We start from the raw sequence: 20,072 nt of genomic DNA, 5'->3' as shown, positions 1-20,072 counted from the left end.
TCATGGCCATATATAGTATAAAATGTAAACCTAACAATGTACATTTATTTTATCCCAAACCATGTAATGTTAACTCCTACTCCAACCAGTGATGTCTTGCATGAAGACTTAATAGTGAATTTTGCAGTTGTGGTTTTCAGAAATTATCACCACAAAAGGACAGTGTAGTAAAGGGTTTTACTAGGTGTATTTTCCTATTTCTATTCAAGATTCAAGATTAACATATTTGTGATTTTTTTTAAAAATGTTTTTCCATACATTAGATTATGGTATTTCTTTATACTAAGCCACTTATACTAAGTGTTTGAACATAGTCACTTGGCTGGAGTTCTGCCCTTACAAAACCTTGATTTTAAAAACACACAGCCTATAGTTGGATCCTACCTGAATGGATAAATATTAGCATCTTTTTTCTCAACAAACTAGCAAAGGTTTTTGTCGAAAGACCAACAAGTTTTTGTGAAAAAGAAAAAGCTCTGAAAAGTAGCTAAATCTAATGATAAATTGATTTGGCAACACTGCTCTTTGCTCTGTTATGGCAGTTCTTATTCTTATATCAGCTCCATCGCATACTATAAACCGGTGACTCATATCCCATCTAGTGGTACAAAGTGATATTACAATTAAATGCAAGTCCATACCCGAAGTCTCAAAGCTGTATATTCAGCTGAATCGTATAAAAAACATGTTTTTTTTACATGAAGTCATAGTTATTGGTTGTTTTTTTTCTTTTTTTTAATACAGTATCTATTTTGATGTTTTCTACATAGAGCACCTTTACAGCTCGTAAAGTAGATATTTCCACAATTCTGTCTTTCCTCTTTATCAGCATTCATGATCAGTTCAACACTGCCAAAACAGAAAATGTGGACATCATTACAGCAAAACATATATGGAGAGGTAGGATATCAGCGTACTGATGAACCCAAATTTAAGCTGCACCTGTAACAGGAACAGAGTAAGGGAAACATAGTCCTTCTGTGGTGTTTTACATTCTGTCGTGATATCAGTTGGAATATGGCTCATCTTGAAACCCAATAGTGAAAGGAAAAGACGATAATACCCTGACGCTATTATGTCCTAAGGGCCTCAACAAACACATATACTGTGTGTTTGTAAAAAAAAATTAAAAAAAACACTCTAGATAGATTAAAGTATGCAGTGATCTGAATTAAGGTCACATCTACATTGGCAGTGGTGTTACACCTCATTATTTCATCATCAGCCGTTTGGAAGGGGAATGAGTGTGTCAGGGGAGGTCAGCAGTAAAGAATCCAGATGCTCCATTCTTGGTCCAGGTGGTTAGTCTCTTACATAAACTGTTTCAAAATACAGATGGAGATACAGAGTGGAGACAACAGTCCCAGAAATGAATCAGTCTGACCTGTGTTGATTAAAAAAAAGTGTTAAGGGGTACCAAACAGTGAAGTAAGGGGTGTAAGCAATTGATCCATCCACTTTGGTCCACAGCACAAACTTTGCACGTTCACAATAAAGGCTTAAAAACTTTAGGAGTACTACATTTTGCTTAGTTTGTACACTATACATATTTAATTAAAGTTTTTATTCTTCAGCACATTGTCATTGTATGTCTCCATATCTGTTTTTATGTGAGGATATCCTGTTTCCACATCTCACTAGTGTGTATATGGCCACAAACACTTATAATGAGGAGAGGAGGTGACGGCAGGGGGCACTAATCCAAAGACATTAGTGATGCTCTGAACATTTTCACGCAGACGATTGCTGGTTCAATACTCAACTTGTACAATGTCTTTAACACTCTTTGTACTTTTCTACTTACCCAACAATCCCTCCTTTTCTACTGAGCTCTGAGTAAGGCTGCATGACAAATGCATGACGGCAAGGACAGTATGTCAATGACAAGAAGTAATAGTGACATCAGTAACGATGGTCTTAAAAAAGGGACAGATGAGTGAAACCAGGAATAAAGTAGACCACAGGGATAATATTAATACTGAAAACATCAATTAGCAGAAGGGCTTTTAACCATCTACACTTTCAGGAACTGACTAGTAATGTCTCTCTGTGTAACACATACAGACATGCATTTTGTGTGAGATGTTTAAATCAACTGACAAGCCATGGTCTCATCCATTAACACATCATTTCCAGCATCATGTGAGTGGCCTCCGTACTGAGTGGGGATGAGAGCGAAGGGCGTTGTGTGTTAATGGAGTTTAGGATGGATGAATTTGTATGGGAGAGGTTTATAATCTATGGTCCTAAAACCAATAAATGTTTAATCCTAATCCAGGAGCTAGAGCCTCGCAACATTGAGTGGATGACTCCCACATCTCAGCTATATACAACTAATTCAACTCAAAGGAGGCCCTGCGATTTCTCAGCAGTGTCTTTTTATGTCAGTCTCTAGTGTCCAAAAATGGTTTGAAGCTTGGGTTGACTTAAAGGTAGCAAAGCCTTTAACCATTTTGTACCATCTGAAAAATAATAATAATGATTACAACTTGTGTCTACTCTCACATACACACAATGACTGAAATGCTTGACAATATCAAATTTACATGAAGTCCATGAGTTAACAGTGTGTGTATGGCTGAAAACACAAGAAAAGCACTAAACTGTAGAAGATTGCATAAGACAAACAGGCTTCAACAAGACAGGCGGAGGAAGACATTGAGGGAGATGAGGCGTTGGTTTTAACTCAAGCAGAAATTATTGAAGCATCTGTGCCAGGCAGATTCCCTCTAATTAGATGCTCATTGTTGCCGAATCTGGTTGTATTTTTGGTTTGAACATTTAAACACAGAATCACTGATAATTCTTTAAAATTGGTAAGCCATTCAGCTGTAAATGAATTCAGTGATGATCGAAACAGCAGATGGTGAGAAACTAGTGAATGAAAGTCACCCTGTCAAGAGTTTACAAATGTGTGGAGCAGTGTGGAGCACAAGTCGTTACAAGAATCCCACTTCAGCTTCAAGAAAGCTGCCATATCCTTTATCTCCAGTTTTACGAATTGTCTTGCGCTTTCCTTGACAGACTAAAGCTGCTTATCAATGGTACAATGAATGTGCACACACAAGATTTACAAGAGGCAAGCTCGTTCTTCAATCCCCAAGCTCAAAGTCTCACAAGCTTCTATTCAGCTTCCAAAAGTGAAACATCATGGTACCAAATTATAACCACAAATCTATCTATGTATCTCTGGATCAATTTGTGCTTTCCTTTTTTTCTTTTCACATAGATGTCAGTATATTACCCTTAAAGATTGCTGAATTCTCCCCTTGTTAGATTTTTTCTGGTGAAATTACTAAAGAGAAAAGACTTGAAAAATTATACAACTTGTATAGCTTTCAATACATCCTTTGCAGTGTTTCTGCCACTAGACTGGAACCAATTAATGTGCCACTGTGAGGAAGCAATAACAGACAGCAGAGGCCTCGTGTCATGGGTTTCCGTGTCATTGTTTCAGTCACCGACGCCCCTCCTCCCCGCTCACATCCCCCCCACAGCATGACCACTGACTGGTTGAACAAAGTGAGGTGAGGTCAGTGGAAGGTTGCAGGTCTACTTTTGGTCTCAGTGGCTATAAAGTACTGTGTGTGCATGCACATTCGTACATAAGTCTGAGGCTTGAAAGCATAGCTTCAGCAAAGCTTCAATGTAAGAAACTGATAAGTACACAGGCCAGATGTTACAGATGATGCCTTTACTGCTGATTCTGCTGCTGCTACTGATGATAATGATGATGATGGGATAGGGCTTAGGGGAGAATTATAGAGCCATGCATGTACATTTCTTCACAGATGAAAAACAAACACTAATGTGCACATTTCTACCATCCACATCCACACATGCATGCAGACATGTGTTGTGTTTGAAAACAGCTATTTAGATGATGAATTGCTCTTCCATGAATAAGTCCAAAAGACCGGACTGGAGTAGATTTTCTAAATCACACGCAATGTTTCACAGCAAGTGTTCAGTCGAACAAGTGGCAACTAACAAATTACAGTTATTCAGGCTTTCACAAACTCTTTTGTGACCTTCATAATTATTAATAATGATAATAATAATAACAATAATAATAATAATAATAATAATGTAAATGTAAAAGTTACATTTAAGTCTTCTAAAATGAAACATTTAACCAACTTGATTTTGTTTATGATGACGTGAGAAGGGTTGCGTCTTCTCATTATTCTGAACAATTTCTGCAAAACTGCATCAAAGCTCACTTATCCATCTGCGAATGTGCCATGATAGAAAAATACAATATATCTTTCTGATAGACCCTAATCAACCTCCAATAATAACCAAGAACGACTTTATTTCGAACATACCTCTGAAAAGGATGGATGTCCAAATATAAAATCCAACTGAACACGCTTCCCAAAACTTGTGGCACCGCATGCTGGCGCAGCTCAGTGAACTCCACCCGCCAGTGGGATCTCCGTGTCGGCAACGCAAGGATTCGACTGCGGCTCAGCGGAGGAATGAACGCGAAGCAGGGGAGAGACAAAGAGGAGGGGGACACTGTGTGGAGAACAGAGACAGACAGACAGTGTGGAGTTCAGATTGGCGCGTTCACGCAGCTTCAGGTACACACAGTCCTGCGCTAACAGACATGCTCAGACTGAGTTCTGCCTGAAATAAAAAATAAAAAATAAAAGAATATATGACTGATTAAAAGTTCAGGTTTCACAAACGACTGTGTGAACTCAGGTTTAGTATTTATGGTCATGTAGCCAACTGTTTGAACCTGTTTTTATTTTACATTTAACAAAATGGTGTAGAGTTGGTTAAAAAAAATCTACACACATTTTCAAGTTGTTGCAATAGAATTATATGTTGTCACAATCATCATCAGACTTCTGGTTTAAAAAAAATTGATAGTTGATATAATCTTTTTTTATAAATTTTATATAGTTTTCTAGTGTGATGATGTGCTTTTGTGCATTCAGTCCATTTAAAACTAACACCTTTTCCTTTTGGATAAACTTAATTATTTGTGTAGCTGTTACCTAATGAAATCATTCTTCTGAGCTGGTTCCTTTTTGCTTTTTGCTTATTGCTGATCTCTGATGATGTGCTGAGCATCTCTCCTCACTCTGCTCTCTTTATTACCCATACATGCCATAATTGCTGTCAATTTGTTCCTGTCCTTCTTTCTCTTCCACAGCAGGCACTCCTTCCCTGGTGTTTCTTTGATTGAGTCACTGCTCTGTCCTCTCAACCATCAAATCAGTCAAAGCAGATCGCCATCATCCCTGAGTTTGATTCAACTGGAGGTCTCTTTGAATTAAAAGGGAGTTTTGCTTGGATTAAAACAAATGGAAGATTTCCATTTTACGCTGCAGTCCCATGAGCTGAGCCTTTTGAAAAAAATTAACTTGAATTAACAATTGATAAACCAATGAAATCGTATCTAATAAAAAGTTTTACACAAACAGCCAACAGAACAACTAAAATAAAGACAGAGATGTTTGCGTTGGATGCTTTCTTTCCATTACACTAGAAGAGGAAGAAAACTCAGTCAGTTTCTGGATATCGATAAGAATTTCCTACATGCAGTGTTAGATACTTTTGTGATTCATTCAGTGATGCCAGAGGACTGTTTTTCCTAGGGAAGAGTGGTTAAACATTTTGGGAGATCTTCTCATTTCCATGCTTGCAGAATATGGTTAGAAAATGTGTGCTTTAGCCAGGGGATGATTTACAGACTGGAAGCAGGAGGGAACAGCTTGTGTGGCTCAGTTTGTTTCTTCCCTAATTGGTTAGGTGTTGTGAGTTTATTCAGCATGAAAACCGAATTACATGAACAAAACAAACTGTATCTTTATAATCTCTGCACCTGGCTGAGAAACAATCTGATAAAACCCCAAGTGAAGCATCTTTTTACATAGTATGTCTGGACAGGTTGAACAAAATCTCTTATATTGTATTGATTAGGTTTAGGTGACTAACAGCTGGCGATGTGTACTTTAATATACATATTGGGGTGAATATTTTCAGGTCACTTGTGAATGAGTGCAATCCAGAAACTTAAGAGTTTTCCTTTCAAAACAGATTCAAACACAAAAATGACACTGCAACCAGAGAGCAACACATATGATCCAGGGTGTATTTACATTTAAATATAGTGCGTATCACTGCATGCTTATCTATTAAAACTGTTCAGTTTCATGGCTTTTCAATTAAGTTGCTAAATATAATGAGAAAAATGTGTTAACTCCTCCAAGAAATAAAACAAAAACAGTCACTCTACGAATGAATTGAAGTCAAGGCCAAACACAGGAAAGACACCCATCATTTACCAAGCTGTGTATCTCAGTGCAGGACAGGAATAGCTTCTCTGGCCCATAAAGAGAGCACAGATCACCAGTCAACCCTCTTTTTCTCACAGCTGTCGACTGGCTTTTATGAATGTGCCATGTGTCGCACAGCAATTTCCTGCTTCCAGTGTTACGCATTTTGTTGTATTTGTCTCCTTTTGGTGCTAAGCAGGCTCATAACCAAGTGACCTATTTATTCCAGTCCATAAATAATTTCATTTGGAAATAGGATCCAACAGGGAATGAGGGGAAATATTTCTCCAAATGTTCTTACCGTCTGGCTCTGTTTCCCCTCTCCTCCCAATGAAAAGAGGGAGTATTTTCTAGAAAGGGGTCTTGTGCTAGTTGTGCTGACCAGTTCTTCTTTGCACAACAAGTGGAGAAATGTTTTGGTGCTCAATCGAAGACATTTATGGTTTTAGATCTGATTTGGTGTAGCTTTCCACATCTTCATATCTATACCAAAAGAAACAGTGGGCTCTATGAAAGTTTTCTTTCTCATTGGGCAAGCCTCTAGTCTGTTAAAAGGCAGTGACACGGAGGGTATTTTGACTGCCAACTAAAAAAAACCTAAGTGTTCTTACTTCAATCATCTTACTGAAGTTTAAGAAAGATCTGTCCAGAGTGCTAACATCACCAGAAGAAGTGTGCAGATGCTTCAAGGTATCAAAATGTGAAAAATAACAAAAAATGGAAGAAAATAAAATAAATCACAGTATTTCCATTCGTAAGCTTGACAAAAACTCAGGTGATACTTTGTTGTTCAACAACCTAATCTCGCAGCTCATGGTTTCAAGGATCAGATTCGTTTGGCATGTGTGACAACATGACATGTACAACAAAACTACATGAAAGATAAACAATATCAAACCATCGTCAAAATTCAAGAAGGGCTTTGAACTACAAAAGTCTGAAAGCGTGACGTGGATTTGTCTGACGTTGCATCTCATTTACAGGTTTGTTTCATCACAGCAACTCCTATGTTTGGAGGAGTTGCATACAGTGTTCAAGCACTGTGGTGGCTTTATACAGGCTGAGTCTGAGGATGAATTACACCGCAGGAATATTTTTCCAGCCTGATTGTGTCTGTTGCCTCCTATACATAATTTCGAACCCCTGGAGGGAGAGCTTGTGAGCAAATGCTCGCTGTACACACTGCAACGGCACAAACACACAAACAAAAACATCTCTCTTCTCGGAGTGTGTCTGGCCACCAGCAAACTGCTAACTGATGAAACTTATTCAGCCAAACATCACAGACGCAGAAACAAGGAAGGAAACCGAGCTTAACCCCCACATCTTTTTAAAACACATCTTTATCAAGTAAAACAAAAAGAAAAGCATGATTTTCTCCCCATTACAAATTGTCTGTGTGCAAAGACCGAGTATCTCTGAATTTAAAATTTTCTCATCAGGGAAAGCAAACTTATTGCTTAAATAACACACAGCAAACATAACAGATCTTACACTTGAGAAGGGAGCTGCTAAAAGTGATTTCATTAGGTGTTCTTTTGGTTGGTCAGCTCATGATGTGGCAGCAGGAAAGGTTCTGGGGACAAAGGTAGGATGACTCTCCTTCCCCTCAAACTATTTCATATATAATTAGAACATTGTTCTGCTGTCGAGTCAGGTAAACTAAACTTTAACTACGACTTTAATGGAGTGCAGAGGAAGATTGTTGTACTTGAATGCCTGGTTAACAGACTTATGCAGTTTCATTTAGCAAATTCTTTAAAGCACAAAACGATAAGTATAATACTGTAAATTCCTTTCATAGTTTTTTTTACTTCCTTAGTAAAAAACAGCCTCTACCTTCTGAGCTGGTGCAGAACAGAAGTATGCATCAAGGTGTGTTTCTTTTAATGCACCACAGAAGAAAGGGTAGGCACATAAATCAGTGTGAAGACAATGGCAAGCCGTTGATTATCCATATTTCATAAATGAGAAATGTTCTGTTAATGCACTTAATGTTGTGGAATTGCATCTTTCCTCCCCTCCCTCATCTCTGTCTTTTTTTTCTCTACACCCCTGTGGTATTTTTCTACAGTCAACCTGGCGTACATAAAACAAATCTAGCGTACATAATTACTGACAACAGAATCAGAGCTGCAGTATGTTCTTCTGAGGACATCTGTGAACCGCACAATACCAGCAAAATCTGAGGTTAGGACTAATAGTAACAGGCATATTCTTTTTATCTCAGATGATCCCCTTAAGAAATGTCAAAATTGAACATTTCCCTCTTGTATTTGCATGTTTTTAAAGATTAAATCTACTCATTCCATTGTTTCTAAATGAAATATTTGAAATATTTGCCTGTCCTTGTGGGGTGCCAGTATGAGCAGGTGCTTGATAGAATGGGGTCAAATGAGTTTCAGTTCTGGTTTGAGTTGCTACACTTTGATATGCGAAAGACACAAAGGTGTGAATGTGCATTTGTGAATCTGTATTTCTGTGTAGATGCGTGTGTGTGTGTGATCTTTTATAATTTTTTCAGAACTATGTGAACATGTTTTCAACCTGAAAAGCTCAATCAAGATGGCGTCTCTGCTGCCTGCAGATCTCACCTGCAGATCTCACCTGCCTGAAAGTGCGCTTTGGTCTTCTTGAAACAGCTCCTCCTCTGTTGTCTTACTGCCATTTGTCTCCATTACACTGTGCAGGTGGTGACTCATATTATTATGGGATATCAACAAAAGATCAGACCTTTCGAACCCACTTTGGAATTTACTGTGGAAAAGGTCATATATGAAGAAGACAGAAAGTCCCACAGTTTGGAAAACACAAACAAAACAGAAGCAATACATACAAGAGTTAGCACATTATGTGGGTGGATGAAAAAGATATATCTTCAAAGAAGGGCCAACATACTTATATGCACAAAGCTGTCCCACCCCACATCTAAACATGTGCTTAGAAATGCTTAGGTTCACAGGTAGTTTGAATTATTAAAGATTTTTGTTCTTCTGAACTTCTGGCTATTGTCTCTGTGAATTAACTGTATTGGCCCCCACTTCAGCTTTTCTATGCTCGTCTACATGTGACTGCATCAGCATTTGTAAAAGCGTGTAAATATTACATCACACAAAGAAATTCACATGAAAGCCAATGCACATACTTTGAAGGAGAGACTTAATGCTGCACTTCAACGAGAAAGAATTACAAATGACCACTTCTTGGACTTGCTTTGTTTTTTTGAAGTCTCAGCGTTTGTCTCTCTTGGGTGATCATATATTTTGTAAGTTGTTAGCTTTCCCTTATCCTAAAAGCACACAAAAACCTGTAGTTTAGATAATATCTTTAATTCTCTCACTTTTATCCCTAACATTTATAATTTGCTAGATATATGTCTAATGTGCTCAGACATATTTTCTATGTATTTTTTGTGAATAACTCTTATAACAGGTAGTCTTCTCCATCTCAGTTTGCTGAGCAAAGTTCTATTTCTAACCCCCCACATGTCACACTCAGAGTTAACGCATAGTGCATTCAGCTTTGGCTCTGACCCCATCCAGTGGAAGCACTGCTGATGTACACCAAATTATTTAATATGAATGATGATAATAATTGCAGCCCTGCATCTGGACTGTAAAACATGAGGATTTCAATAAACAGTTTCAGTACGTTAACAATACAAGATGGAGAAAGCTCTTAAAAATGCTGCTGTAAAAACCTGTTGCTATTAAAAATGCTTTTGAATATCAATGGTCACTTCTAAAATGCAGCCAACAAAGCTCAGGGAATCATCAGCCAACAGAAACAAACTGAACTTATGAGCTAACTTTGTGCACTAACTGATTTTTAGTTGCACTGAATGAAGGTTTTGATCAAATATTTTCTTTTAAGACTTGAAAATCTAGAGAGGAAAATGCTCAAATTTGGATTTTCTCAAACCAAGACTTCAGCACTGTATTTATTTGCTGACATTTGTCCACACAGTGCTGCCTTTCTGCTCAGTTTCACAGCCTGACGTGTTCCCATGGCGGTGAATGCCAGTGTCTTGTTTATTGACGTGTGTGTGCTTGTGTGTGTCTGGATGGGCTGGTGTAGCACTGGCACCAGATAAATGTTCACTTTGATGGAGCAGCCCAGCCAGATGATAGAGTTCATTCATTCATTCCTCTCTGGTTCCTGGTAAGAACCAGAGAAAGAAACTGTTGTTCACTTTCACGTTTATATGAGAGAGTCAGAGCTTCAGACCAGCAGCTCACTGCTCATGCTGCAGGTAAATATAACTATCTGCGACTTGTTTCTTTTTGTTTCAGTGAAAAGAGGATTATTTCTTTCTTCTAAATTATTTGATGAATCTAAAATTTAATAGACATGAAGTGTGCGATCCTGTTGGCCTTTGTGAGTGGTAAGTCAAAACTCATTTTCTATCTCAGATGTGTTTCAGTATAGGTACTGATATTCTAGATCTTAAAGTTCTAGATCTTAGTTTAAGATAAACGCATTCAAACAGTCAGAAAGCACATCGTAAACCCTACTCTCATCATCTACATTTTCATTAAGAGCTACTCGAGATGATCACATTTTGAACTATTTTTTTTCCCATCCAACTTTGTTTTTTTCTATATTTTCAGTTCTAAAGCTGTGAGATTTTAGATGTTACAGAATGTTTTTCATTCAAATCATGACTTTTAGTGGCAGTTTTCCTCCTTTTTTTGGAAATCCAAGTCTATGTTCTTTTATTCAGGGGTTTTTGCTGCTCCTTTAATGAAGGAAGAGGCAGCAAAGCAGTTCATCAGGCTGAAAAGGCAGGCGGGATACTGGGATCCACACCACTCTCAGAACCAGTGGGGTTACACCCTTCAGGAAGTGGTAACGTTATGCTGTGTAATAAATAAATATAATAAGTCACATAATGTCATACAAGAGATACCAAACAAGACTTTTGTGTTTCCTCCTCAGGTCAATGAGCAGTGGACAGCCCTTCGAACAAATGCTCAATACTACATGGACATGAGTAACATGATGTTTGATCGCTCTGTGGCAGAGTGAGTGAGATAACTTTTGTCCACTGTTGCTCATAGTGCGGCACATTCATTCTATTTTTCTTTTATACTTTACTGGAGCTTGCTTACATGGGACATTATCCATCTGGTTCACCACATAGTAACTGCATATTGATTTAAAACATGTTTGCATACAAAAATGTATTTCTAATAATTTGTTTTAACTCAAAGTTTGTATCGTGACCAAATATGATGCCAAAAAGATTTTTGTTAAATATTTATTTGTCTATTTTTTGTTCCTTTTATCTGGCCATGTTGCAGTGATAACACCAGGCTTTATATGGAGATGCTGCGCAATACACAAGCTCACCTGAACAGCCAGTCGAGTCAACACAGATAGGAAACAAAGAGGAAGGAGATTTGGCTTCACAATGAGGACAGAAATAAAGTAGATTCCGAAGGGAAGGCCAAACTTACAGATCGAAAGGACAAGGAATGTATTTTGCTTTACCACCGGGTGGCGCTATCAGTTGTACACATTTTTCACCATTTACCTTTATTTTCTTGTGCTTTTGTTCCAACATCTGCAACGCTAATATGAATGTCCTGAATGGAACAGGAATAAAAATGTTATAAATCACAACATTTAAAGCCTTGTTTATTTAAACCATCTTTATTAATGTGGTAAAGTCCTTGATAACTTAAATTCTGTACCTGTGAGGACTAGATCATTCAAATGTTCAGTACTCCACTACTATTTTTTTTAATATAATTTGAGTTTTTAGAATGGAAATGGCAAAAAAAAATTAAACAAACTCTGCACTCGATGACGATGAGAAACACCTGTTCCATGTGTCGCGGAACAGAAAAGTAGTTTACATGTTGTTGGTGCCTTGAGAGAACAAATTAGTTTTTGGATGATAAGCTACGAAGAAGTAGCTACAACAAGAGGTATTTTGGGCTTAGGCAGGATATAGTTGAGTCAATATTGATAAAATCATGTTTTATCATATCATCAGATTATTGAAGTAATAGTTTGACATTGGGTTTCAAATTATTTTTATTGAAGCTGAATATGTCTAAAAAAAAAAGCATCAAATTAAAGATGAACAATTATGAGGAGGAGAGTTGAATACATAAATCAAGTCAGCCAAAACGTTTTTAGCGCATTCATTAGGTTGTACGTTCCGTGACTTGGACTGGGTTTTAACTCTTTGCTTTCAAGCTTTATTTACGTTAAGTGGAAATAAATTTCTTTAGCATGTGTGACAAACAGGGCTGGATACCAGTTTGTGTTAGAATGTCTTTTAACTGTGATAAGATGCTCTAACTTTCTCTCAGATTATCTTTGTCATCTACAAAACCAAAGTTTACTAATATCATTGTAATTTAAGCATTATATGTGCATAAAACATACATATGCTGACTTGATGATTCAATACACAACGTTGTACACAGCAGATGAGAAGTAGAGGTCAAAGTACTCCTTTAAATACACTTGTAGTGCTTTCCTCGGTTCACCCTTTGTACAGCTGCTTGATTGATCATGAAGGTGAATCGTCAGTTGCCTGTTAAGGGGAATTTTATTATTAGTGGTCTGAGGGTGGATCCTCATTTGCAGTCGGTGGAGGAATTTTCAGGAACATATGCAGAGCTGGAGTGAAGATGAGGATGGTGCCCAGTATTGCAACAGAGAGGAAAACCCACAGGAAGATCCTGTCTAACACCTGGGCTACAAACTTCCAGTCTTGCACCACCTGCAGAAAACAGAAATTAGAGGTGACATGACAGAGACACACATACATATAAATCCAAAGGCTGTTTTAATTATTACTCGTTATTCTTTGTTGATTAACACTACACACACCTCATGGATGAAATGTTCTTTCCGAATATGCCTGCTGATGTAGCGCACTGAAAAGATGGCTTTTTCCAACATGGTGGCCCAGGCCTCTTCCTCTTTGCCCTCAGATGTCGTCTGTCCATGGGCTCCGTCACTTGTCCTCTGGCCCCCTCTCCGACCTCCGGAGCGAGGCTTCAGTTCAGGGCTTTCAGGGGCCAGCTCTGGGTAGTGGTACCGGTCAGTGTGTCCTCGCATGCAGAGCAGTCTGGGGAGTTTCTGCAGGAAGAGGTTGCGAACCCACGGAGACATCGGGTGGTAGGTCGCTGATGAGCGGTGGTGCACATTAATGACAAAGACAGTGACGATGATGGACAGGGTGACAAAGATCATGATGAAGAGCAGGTATTCTCCAATAAGTGGGATCACTTTCGAGGAAGAGGGAATGATTTCTTCGATGACCAGGAGAAACACAGTGAGCGACACGAGAACAGAGGTGGAGAGCGACAGCTTCTCTCCTTCATCTGATGGGAGGTAAAACACCAGGACAGTCAAAAAGGACAAACCCAAACAGGGGATGATGAGGAAGAGGGTGTAGAACAACGGCAACCTTTTCAGGATGAAGGAGTAGGTGATGAAGGGGTAGGAATACAAGCCATCCTTCCTGTTTCCTTTGGCACCAGTAGCACTGAGGATCTGCCATTCACCGTTATCAAAGAAGTCTTTCCGATCAACCTGGATGTCCATCAGAGCCATGTCCACCATGTTGCCATCGTAGGTCCAGGAACCAAACTTCATGGAGCAATTCTGGCGGTCAAAGGGGAAAAAGGTGACATCCATGGTGCAGGCAGATTTGTAACTTGCAGGTGGTGTCCAGGTGATGGTGCCATTGAACTTCACAATGGCTTTAGTCATCAGGGAGCCCTCAAACCGTCCATCAGCACTGAAGAGATACCAAATCAAAGTCAGGAAATATCTGCTTTTCTAATCAGAAATATAATTACACCGTGTTTATGTATTTGGTGATCTTCACTTAAAATCAAAAACGTGGTGAAAAGGAGTTGACAGTATGACAGTAGAGTGTAGGATTATAGCTCATAATTATATAGCCTTTCCTTCGGTGTGACATTCAAGTGTCAAACTTTGATTACATCTTAAAAATATTTACAAAAATCATGTAAAAAATACACAATATTTATCAGTGAACTTCCCAAACTGGCAAAATGTGAGATTTTCACATGAGGCATTGGTTAGTTAGCGTTATCAGAAAAGCAAAGCAGTCTCACTTCTCATATAGGACAATATCTGGGAGCCAGAGATTTTCTGAAGGAACTCTGATTGAGGTTATTCCACCATATTTATCTGGATTCCATCGCAGCTTGAAATCGATCCACTCCTGCTTGACATGAATGCAATACACACGATATGATCAGGCCAATACAGAACAATAAACAACAGTGTTTGCAATTAAATGCATCTGAACTGATTAATTACATAAATGAGCTCAATGTGTTGCAAGTACACCATATCAAACATTTAGTGTTGATTGTTTGATTTCTATTCCTTTTGCAAATAACTCACTGTGACTTTATCTGTTTTGTTTGATTTGTGTGCCTTACCTGACTTAGCCAAACATTTGTTGTCATTAGCTGATTTTTCTCATCCTGAAACAGAAAAAAGAAATATTTACATTTAAAAGAAGAGGATTTCCAAAAGGCAAAATAACAACATTGTAGTTTTAAGAAAATGTAATAATCAGAAGTCCTGATGGTGTAGATTATCTAAACCATAGTTTTGATTCTATATTTAATAACATTGGCTTTTTACAGCACAAACAATTTCACATCCTCTGAATTGTGGTGGTCCACCAAGGCCCTTCATTTGACCAGCATACTGCATAAGCAGTTTGATTGAACTACAGCTGCTTTTCCTTTTCTGGAAAATCAAATCAAATATAATTTACCCATCTGTTGTATTTCGTTAACAAACAAGAAATAGAAACATGAGACCAATAGCTAAGTGGTAAATAGAGGAAGACAGGAACAGAGAGATGGAGAGCAGCTAGCTCAGGTTTATTTCCACTGACATAAGATTCGGTTTGAAAAGGTTTGAAAAGTAGGAAGGGATGACTGAGGAGAGATAACAGTTGAGAAATAAATGCTGCAACAGTAAAGGAGATGTATCCAAAGCTGAATCATTTAGCTGTATCCAACCCAGGCCTCAGCTGTCAGAGTGAGTTGGATGGTTTGGTAATCACATGGACCAGAGGTGAATCCTAATCTAATAGAGAGCCATGCAGCAGCCCAGAGAGAGTCAGCCTAACCAAGATGTTGTGTTTACAGTCAGCTCTCTTGTCATTTCTCTATCTAAACTCTACCAGATAAAAATGTTTCTGCCTGTTTGGTGCAAACACAGGGGCCTTGTTTTATTCAGTATTAGCTCTCTCTGGCAGAGAGAGGAAGAATAAAGAATAAAATCTTAACTGGTTGAGATAAATATTGCAAGCCAAGAAGAGTGGTTCCTCCATTAACATTCTCAGTTTTCTCATTTTTAAACACCTAAACCATCTCCGCCTATCACAGACAGCCTCTGAAATATTAAAAAAACACTCCAGAGAGAGCCTGTGTAGTTGCAGATATGACTTGAGTGTTCCTAATCTATTTCAGGACTATGGAAAGCTCTATACTGTGACGGTGCCAGTGGTGTGTTTGGCTTCAGGACCACGGACAGCGATACTGCTGAACCAAAAGGGCAAACATCTCACTCTGCAGCTGTTCTCAGTTCAAAAAGTTTTGTTTTGTTTTTGTTCTTTTTATGTAACTTTGAACGCATTCCTTTCTTTTTAGTAGGACACTTTTTTTTTTAAATCTTTCTGTTTAAAACTTAAGGTTTGCTTTGTTTAAGGGTTTGTCGGGAAATATTCTACACATTTGTTGTTCTCAACAAATCTAAGAGAGACTAAAATGAAAGACTTGGTCAAGCTCTCAGTTAAAAACAAATTACCTGAAATGACCAATCGGTTCTGCCATTCACATGAGAGTACAATAAAAATGAGAACCTAAACAAGCTATTTATATGGTTTTAGGGTGGGTGGTATTTTGCATTTTTCATGGCCACCTTAATTTGGGGGTAGGTGGAGGGCATGCAGTCGGCTGCAGTTCCCAGTTAAACACCGCTACACTGGATTTCCAAAAGTAGGTCACCAAAATTTATTTATTATTTTTTTTTTTTCAAAGTAATGTCAAATTATTTAGCAAAACAGAAAAAAAAGTTAGTTTGTTGGGGGACTATTGAATGACATGACATTCAATGCAATGGTGTCTTTTACAAAAGTATTCTTTATGGCAAACAGTAGTTTGCATTTAATTAAAGACATTGAAATTAAAAAGCAGAGTTATTTCCGATAAACAGCATTAATAAGCCTTGAAAGCTACCATTATATTTTATATAGCATCAAAGACTGTTCATTTCTTAATTTTTGTGGGAAAACGTACTTGTGCAACAACTAGTGACTCTAACAAATAGCAAGGAGTTGCAAGCAAATCTCACCACATCAACCAGCTGAGAGATCTTGAGTCCAATGCGAACTTTAATGGTATCGTTTGCATGCTGGATTGGCCTCACCCAGCGCTGGTAGCCTTGGAAAAGGTTCTTCAGCAAAGCGTCCTCCATCTCCGCCAAGGACACAAATTCCTTTTGTGCTGCAAGAATGAACAGGGTGGGTTCACAGCTCTCCTCACACTTTAACAGTCCCTCACCTTCATCGGTTTAATCTGCCATTTCAGTAGACAGGGGTGAAAACTGGACCATTTTACCCAATTATTGTCTCATCAATTACTGTAGATGAAGGTCGGTGCACTATGTTGTAATATATTTTAAACAATGCAACCTTAGTGGTACCACTGTCAATACTACTAAATAGAAGTTTTGAACCTTGAACTGACTGCAGATTAGGCAGAAACTCAAGCACATTTTAGGTTGACCCTCTTGAGACACAAATGACTAATAAGGTAAATCAAATGGAGGGAAAACAGAGTGAATATGTGTTATACTGACAACGGGGAGGGTAGTATGAGCAGGAAGAGTAGCAGTAAGATCAACACGAACATGTTTATAAAGGAGAGAAGAAGCTCCGAGGTTTCAAATAGGGGTGAAATTATTGGTTAAGATAACTGTGTGCAGAAACTGGGAAATCAACACATCAGTCAGACTGAAGTTACATGGAACAAAGTGCTAACTGATAATCAAAAGCTGTAATGTCAGACACAGGGGGCATGAAGTGAGAGACTTAATGACTGTGCTGATCAAAAGAAGAAGCACTTTTAACCTGTAACCACACCTCAGAAACATAAACTGATTGGACCGTTTGTGAACAAATGTAAATTATCGGCCAAGCAAAAAAAGTCACACTGCTGAGCACTTTAATTCCATCAGTACTTTCAAGGACAGTCGCAGAGAGCTGGACACTGATACCTGACTCCTGTGCTCTTGTTCGTCTGTTGACATATCAACTTTAATGGCAGAGGCTTCACCCTACTGTGCTGCTTAAAAACATATCTGTTTGATGTAGGAGTAGAATAAAGGCTCGTTAATCAACTCATCCAGCAAATTTGAATATTTTCATCAATGTTAAATAGTGAATTTCACTGCAATGAAACAGTGAACTTGTAATTGTAAATTAAATAAAATGAATATAATATTTAATAAAGCACTCTCTTAAAGTGGATTTAAACTTGAATAGGCTGCTGAACTCTCTAAATCCCAATCAGTTTCTATTAGATATAAACATTTGCTATAGCCTCATCAAACAATCGCCTGCTTGATAGAAACGGAAATTACATTGTGAGTAGTTCACTTTTTTATTGGTTTCATCCAAGGTTACGCGGAGTTCATTTCATCTTTATCAGCTAATATTGCTCAACATGATCTATTTCAAGAGTTTTCTCACCGGCGATGGCGGCGAAGGACAGCTGACACACTGACAAAAGGAGGAGGAGGAGGAACGACAACTTCATGGTGTCCCGGTCCTAATGTGCACGCTTGCAGTCTTCTGTCTCTAACCGCTGCTCAGCTGTAGCGGATAACTCACTGGTGTGAAAAACACCGAGGTCCCCATCAGTGAAAGTGCTTCACACAGTTCAGAAACTAGCCGCGCTCCTGCTGTTTTCCAGCGGGAAGTGAAGGTGCATGTGGCCGGTGTCCATATAATGTAATTCTGGACGAAGCGCTACGGGAAGCAGAGGGGATGCTCTCTGTAGGAGAAGAGGGGGAGGAGGAGGAGGAGGAGGAGGGAGGGAGGGAGAGGGCGGGTGAGTGCATGATGCGAGTTTTAAAGGCGCCCTGAACCATAAACCATAAAGCTTCTGACGCGCTACTTTGCTTCACAGTGAAAAGTTTTGTTAGGTAACACATTAACCTACATATATCGCATCCAGGGCAGGATGAAGAAGACCACCGGCTGTTGCAAGCCAAGAGCTCACACGTTAAACTGTCCACGGCACATTTTCTTAAAGTCCTAAAAAAAAACAAAAAAAACAATCATTATAGGTTTTTTAACAACGTTTCTGTTATTTACATTTTTAGGAACAGGCCTATAGAAATGGCATACGCTCTATAGATAGTGGTGAGGATGAAAGGGTTGCTACAACAGCTTCCACAGCCCACAGTTTATTTGCGGTACTCTCCACTGAGAAGCCTCAACAAGCACACCGGGGATGTAGAGATTAAATATACAGAAAAAAACGATTTTATGTTCTTGAAAATTATCTTCCAGGTAGGCCTATGTTGTGGGGTGAATAAGGTTATCTCATCTAAATCAAACTGATGGAATATTATGGAATATTTAGCTTTATAAGATGTGAACAGTTTGTTTTACCTTAATGAACACTACACTGTCAACATGCTTTCATGCTTTTCCAGAGCCCAGTATTTTAAAAAAAAGTACAGAGGGATGTTACAATATTTGCTAAACATCTAGTAAGGAACTACTTTATAGGAAAATGTCAATGTCTGAACAATAAATGCTGCCAGTGTGTAAGATATGCTCTATTATCAGATAGTGATCTGTAAGTTATTTGGAAAGAAAAGGAAAGGAAAGGAAAGGAAGATTATATGAAAGCAGGTTAAGGAGAAGTGACAGTGCAACTCATCCAAGCACAAAGGACAACAAACAATGAAAAATAATCTGATTCACATAGAGTTGCGGCAAGGGAAATAAAAAGAACCGTCTTTCTGAGAGAAAAAGAGAGTTGATATCAACACAAACTCATTAACATTCCCCCAAACTGAGATGGCTTATAATTCCCAGCTGCGGGCAACAACACTTTCGATAAAGAAATGTGTGAAATCTGAACTGAGCTACACCACCTGATTTCTATGTGGGTTTATAGAAACATTGCAGTTTTGTCGCTTAAGCGTACGCAAACAAGTTTGACTGCTGTAATAAAACCATATTCACTGTGCTGAGTTGAGCACCTAAAGCAGATATACATGTTCACACAATCTCGCATATTGGTGTTGTGGAGATATGACGTTTCCCAGTTGGAGTTTCACACCTTAAAATCAAAATCTAAGCAGAAATATCAGCAGCGGTTCTCTGAAATCCAAGACAAAAAAAGACAAGGCTCAAGTAACTGCCCGGTAACATTTTGTGTTTTTGGTTGAAAAGAAAGTAAAGCGACTGAGGGAGGAATGAAGGGAAGAAAGAAGATTTTCACAAGTATAGCAAACATGGAATCACAACTCACTCAGGCACACGCATATATGCTGCAGCTAGCCAGGCACCAAGCACATATTTTCTATCTGCTGTATTTATATTTCTTCTCCTCCCCCCTTTGTCTCCTTGTGCATACACATTTCTCTCGCACACTCCCTTTCCCTTGTGCTCCTCCTTTCAGTTTTCTTCATGGGTGAAAGTGACAGGGATAACAGGAGGCTGATTATCACAATGAAATTATC

The 20,072-nt window shown here is 38.5% G+C and overlaps 3 protein-coding genes across 3 annotated transcripts in view; 1 reads left to right on the top strand and 2 right to left on the bottom strand.

Moving 5' to 3' along the window:
- LOC142397801 (neuronal acetylcholine receptor subunit alpha-7-like) overlaps positions 1-4,539 on the bottom strand; it is a 36,449-nt gene extending 31,910 nt beyond the window's left edge. The window contains exon 1 of the mRNA XM_075481517.1: positions 4,329-4,539. Within this exon, the coding sequence (XP_075337632.1) occupies positions 4,329-4,398 (70 nt within the window). The 5' untranslated portion in view covers positions 4,399-4,539. The remainder of the gene's footprint in view (positions 1-4,328) is intronic.
- Positions 4,540-10,521: 5,982 nt separating this feature from the next.
- Positions 10,522-11,888, top strand: LOC142397803 (uncharacterized protein C3orf85-like). Its single transcript, XM_075481519.1, has 4 exons — positions 10,522-10,677; positions 11,017-11,141; positions 11,232-11,317; positions 11,597-11,888. The coding sequence occupies exons 1-4, from the start codon at positions 10,644-10,646 to the stop codon at positions 11,673-11,675; spliced, it is 324 nt and encodes a 107-aa protein (XP_075337634.1). The 5' UTR covers positions 10,522-10,643; the 3' UTR covers positions 11,676-11,888.
- Positions 11,889-11,973: 85 nt separating this feature from the next.
- On the bottom strand, positions 11,974-18,323 carry LOC142397802 (neuronal acetylcholine receptor subunit non-alpha-3-like). The gene is made up of 6 exons (XM_075481518.1): positions 18,064-18,323; positions 16,665-16,816; positions 14,735-14,779; positions 14,402-14,511; positions 13,143-14,058; positions 11,974-13,032 (listed from the first exon to the last, which is right to left on the bottom strand). Exons 1-6 carry the CDS (start codon positions 18,128-18,130, stop codon positions 12,865-12,867), a joined length of 1,458 nt encoding a protein of 485 aa, XP_075337633.1. The 5' UTR covers positions 18,131-18,323; the 3' UTR covers positions 11,974-12,864.
- Positions 18,324-20,072: the final 1,749 nt, after the last annotated feature.

The sequence above is a fragment of the Odontesthes bonariensis genome, chromosome 13 (genome assembly GCF_027942865.1).
Source record: "Odontesthes bonariensis isolate fOdoBon6 chromosome 13, fOdoBon6.hap1, whole genome shotgun sequence".
NCBI lineage: Eukaryota > Metazoa > Chordata > Actinopteri > Atheriniformes > Atherinopsidae > Odontesthes > Odontesthes bonariensis.
The sequence above is the reverse complement of the archived record's forward strand: the minus strand, read 5'-3'. Positions and strand labels throughout refer to the sequence as shown.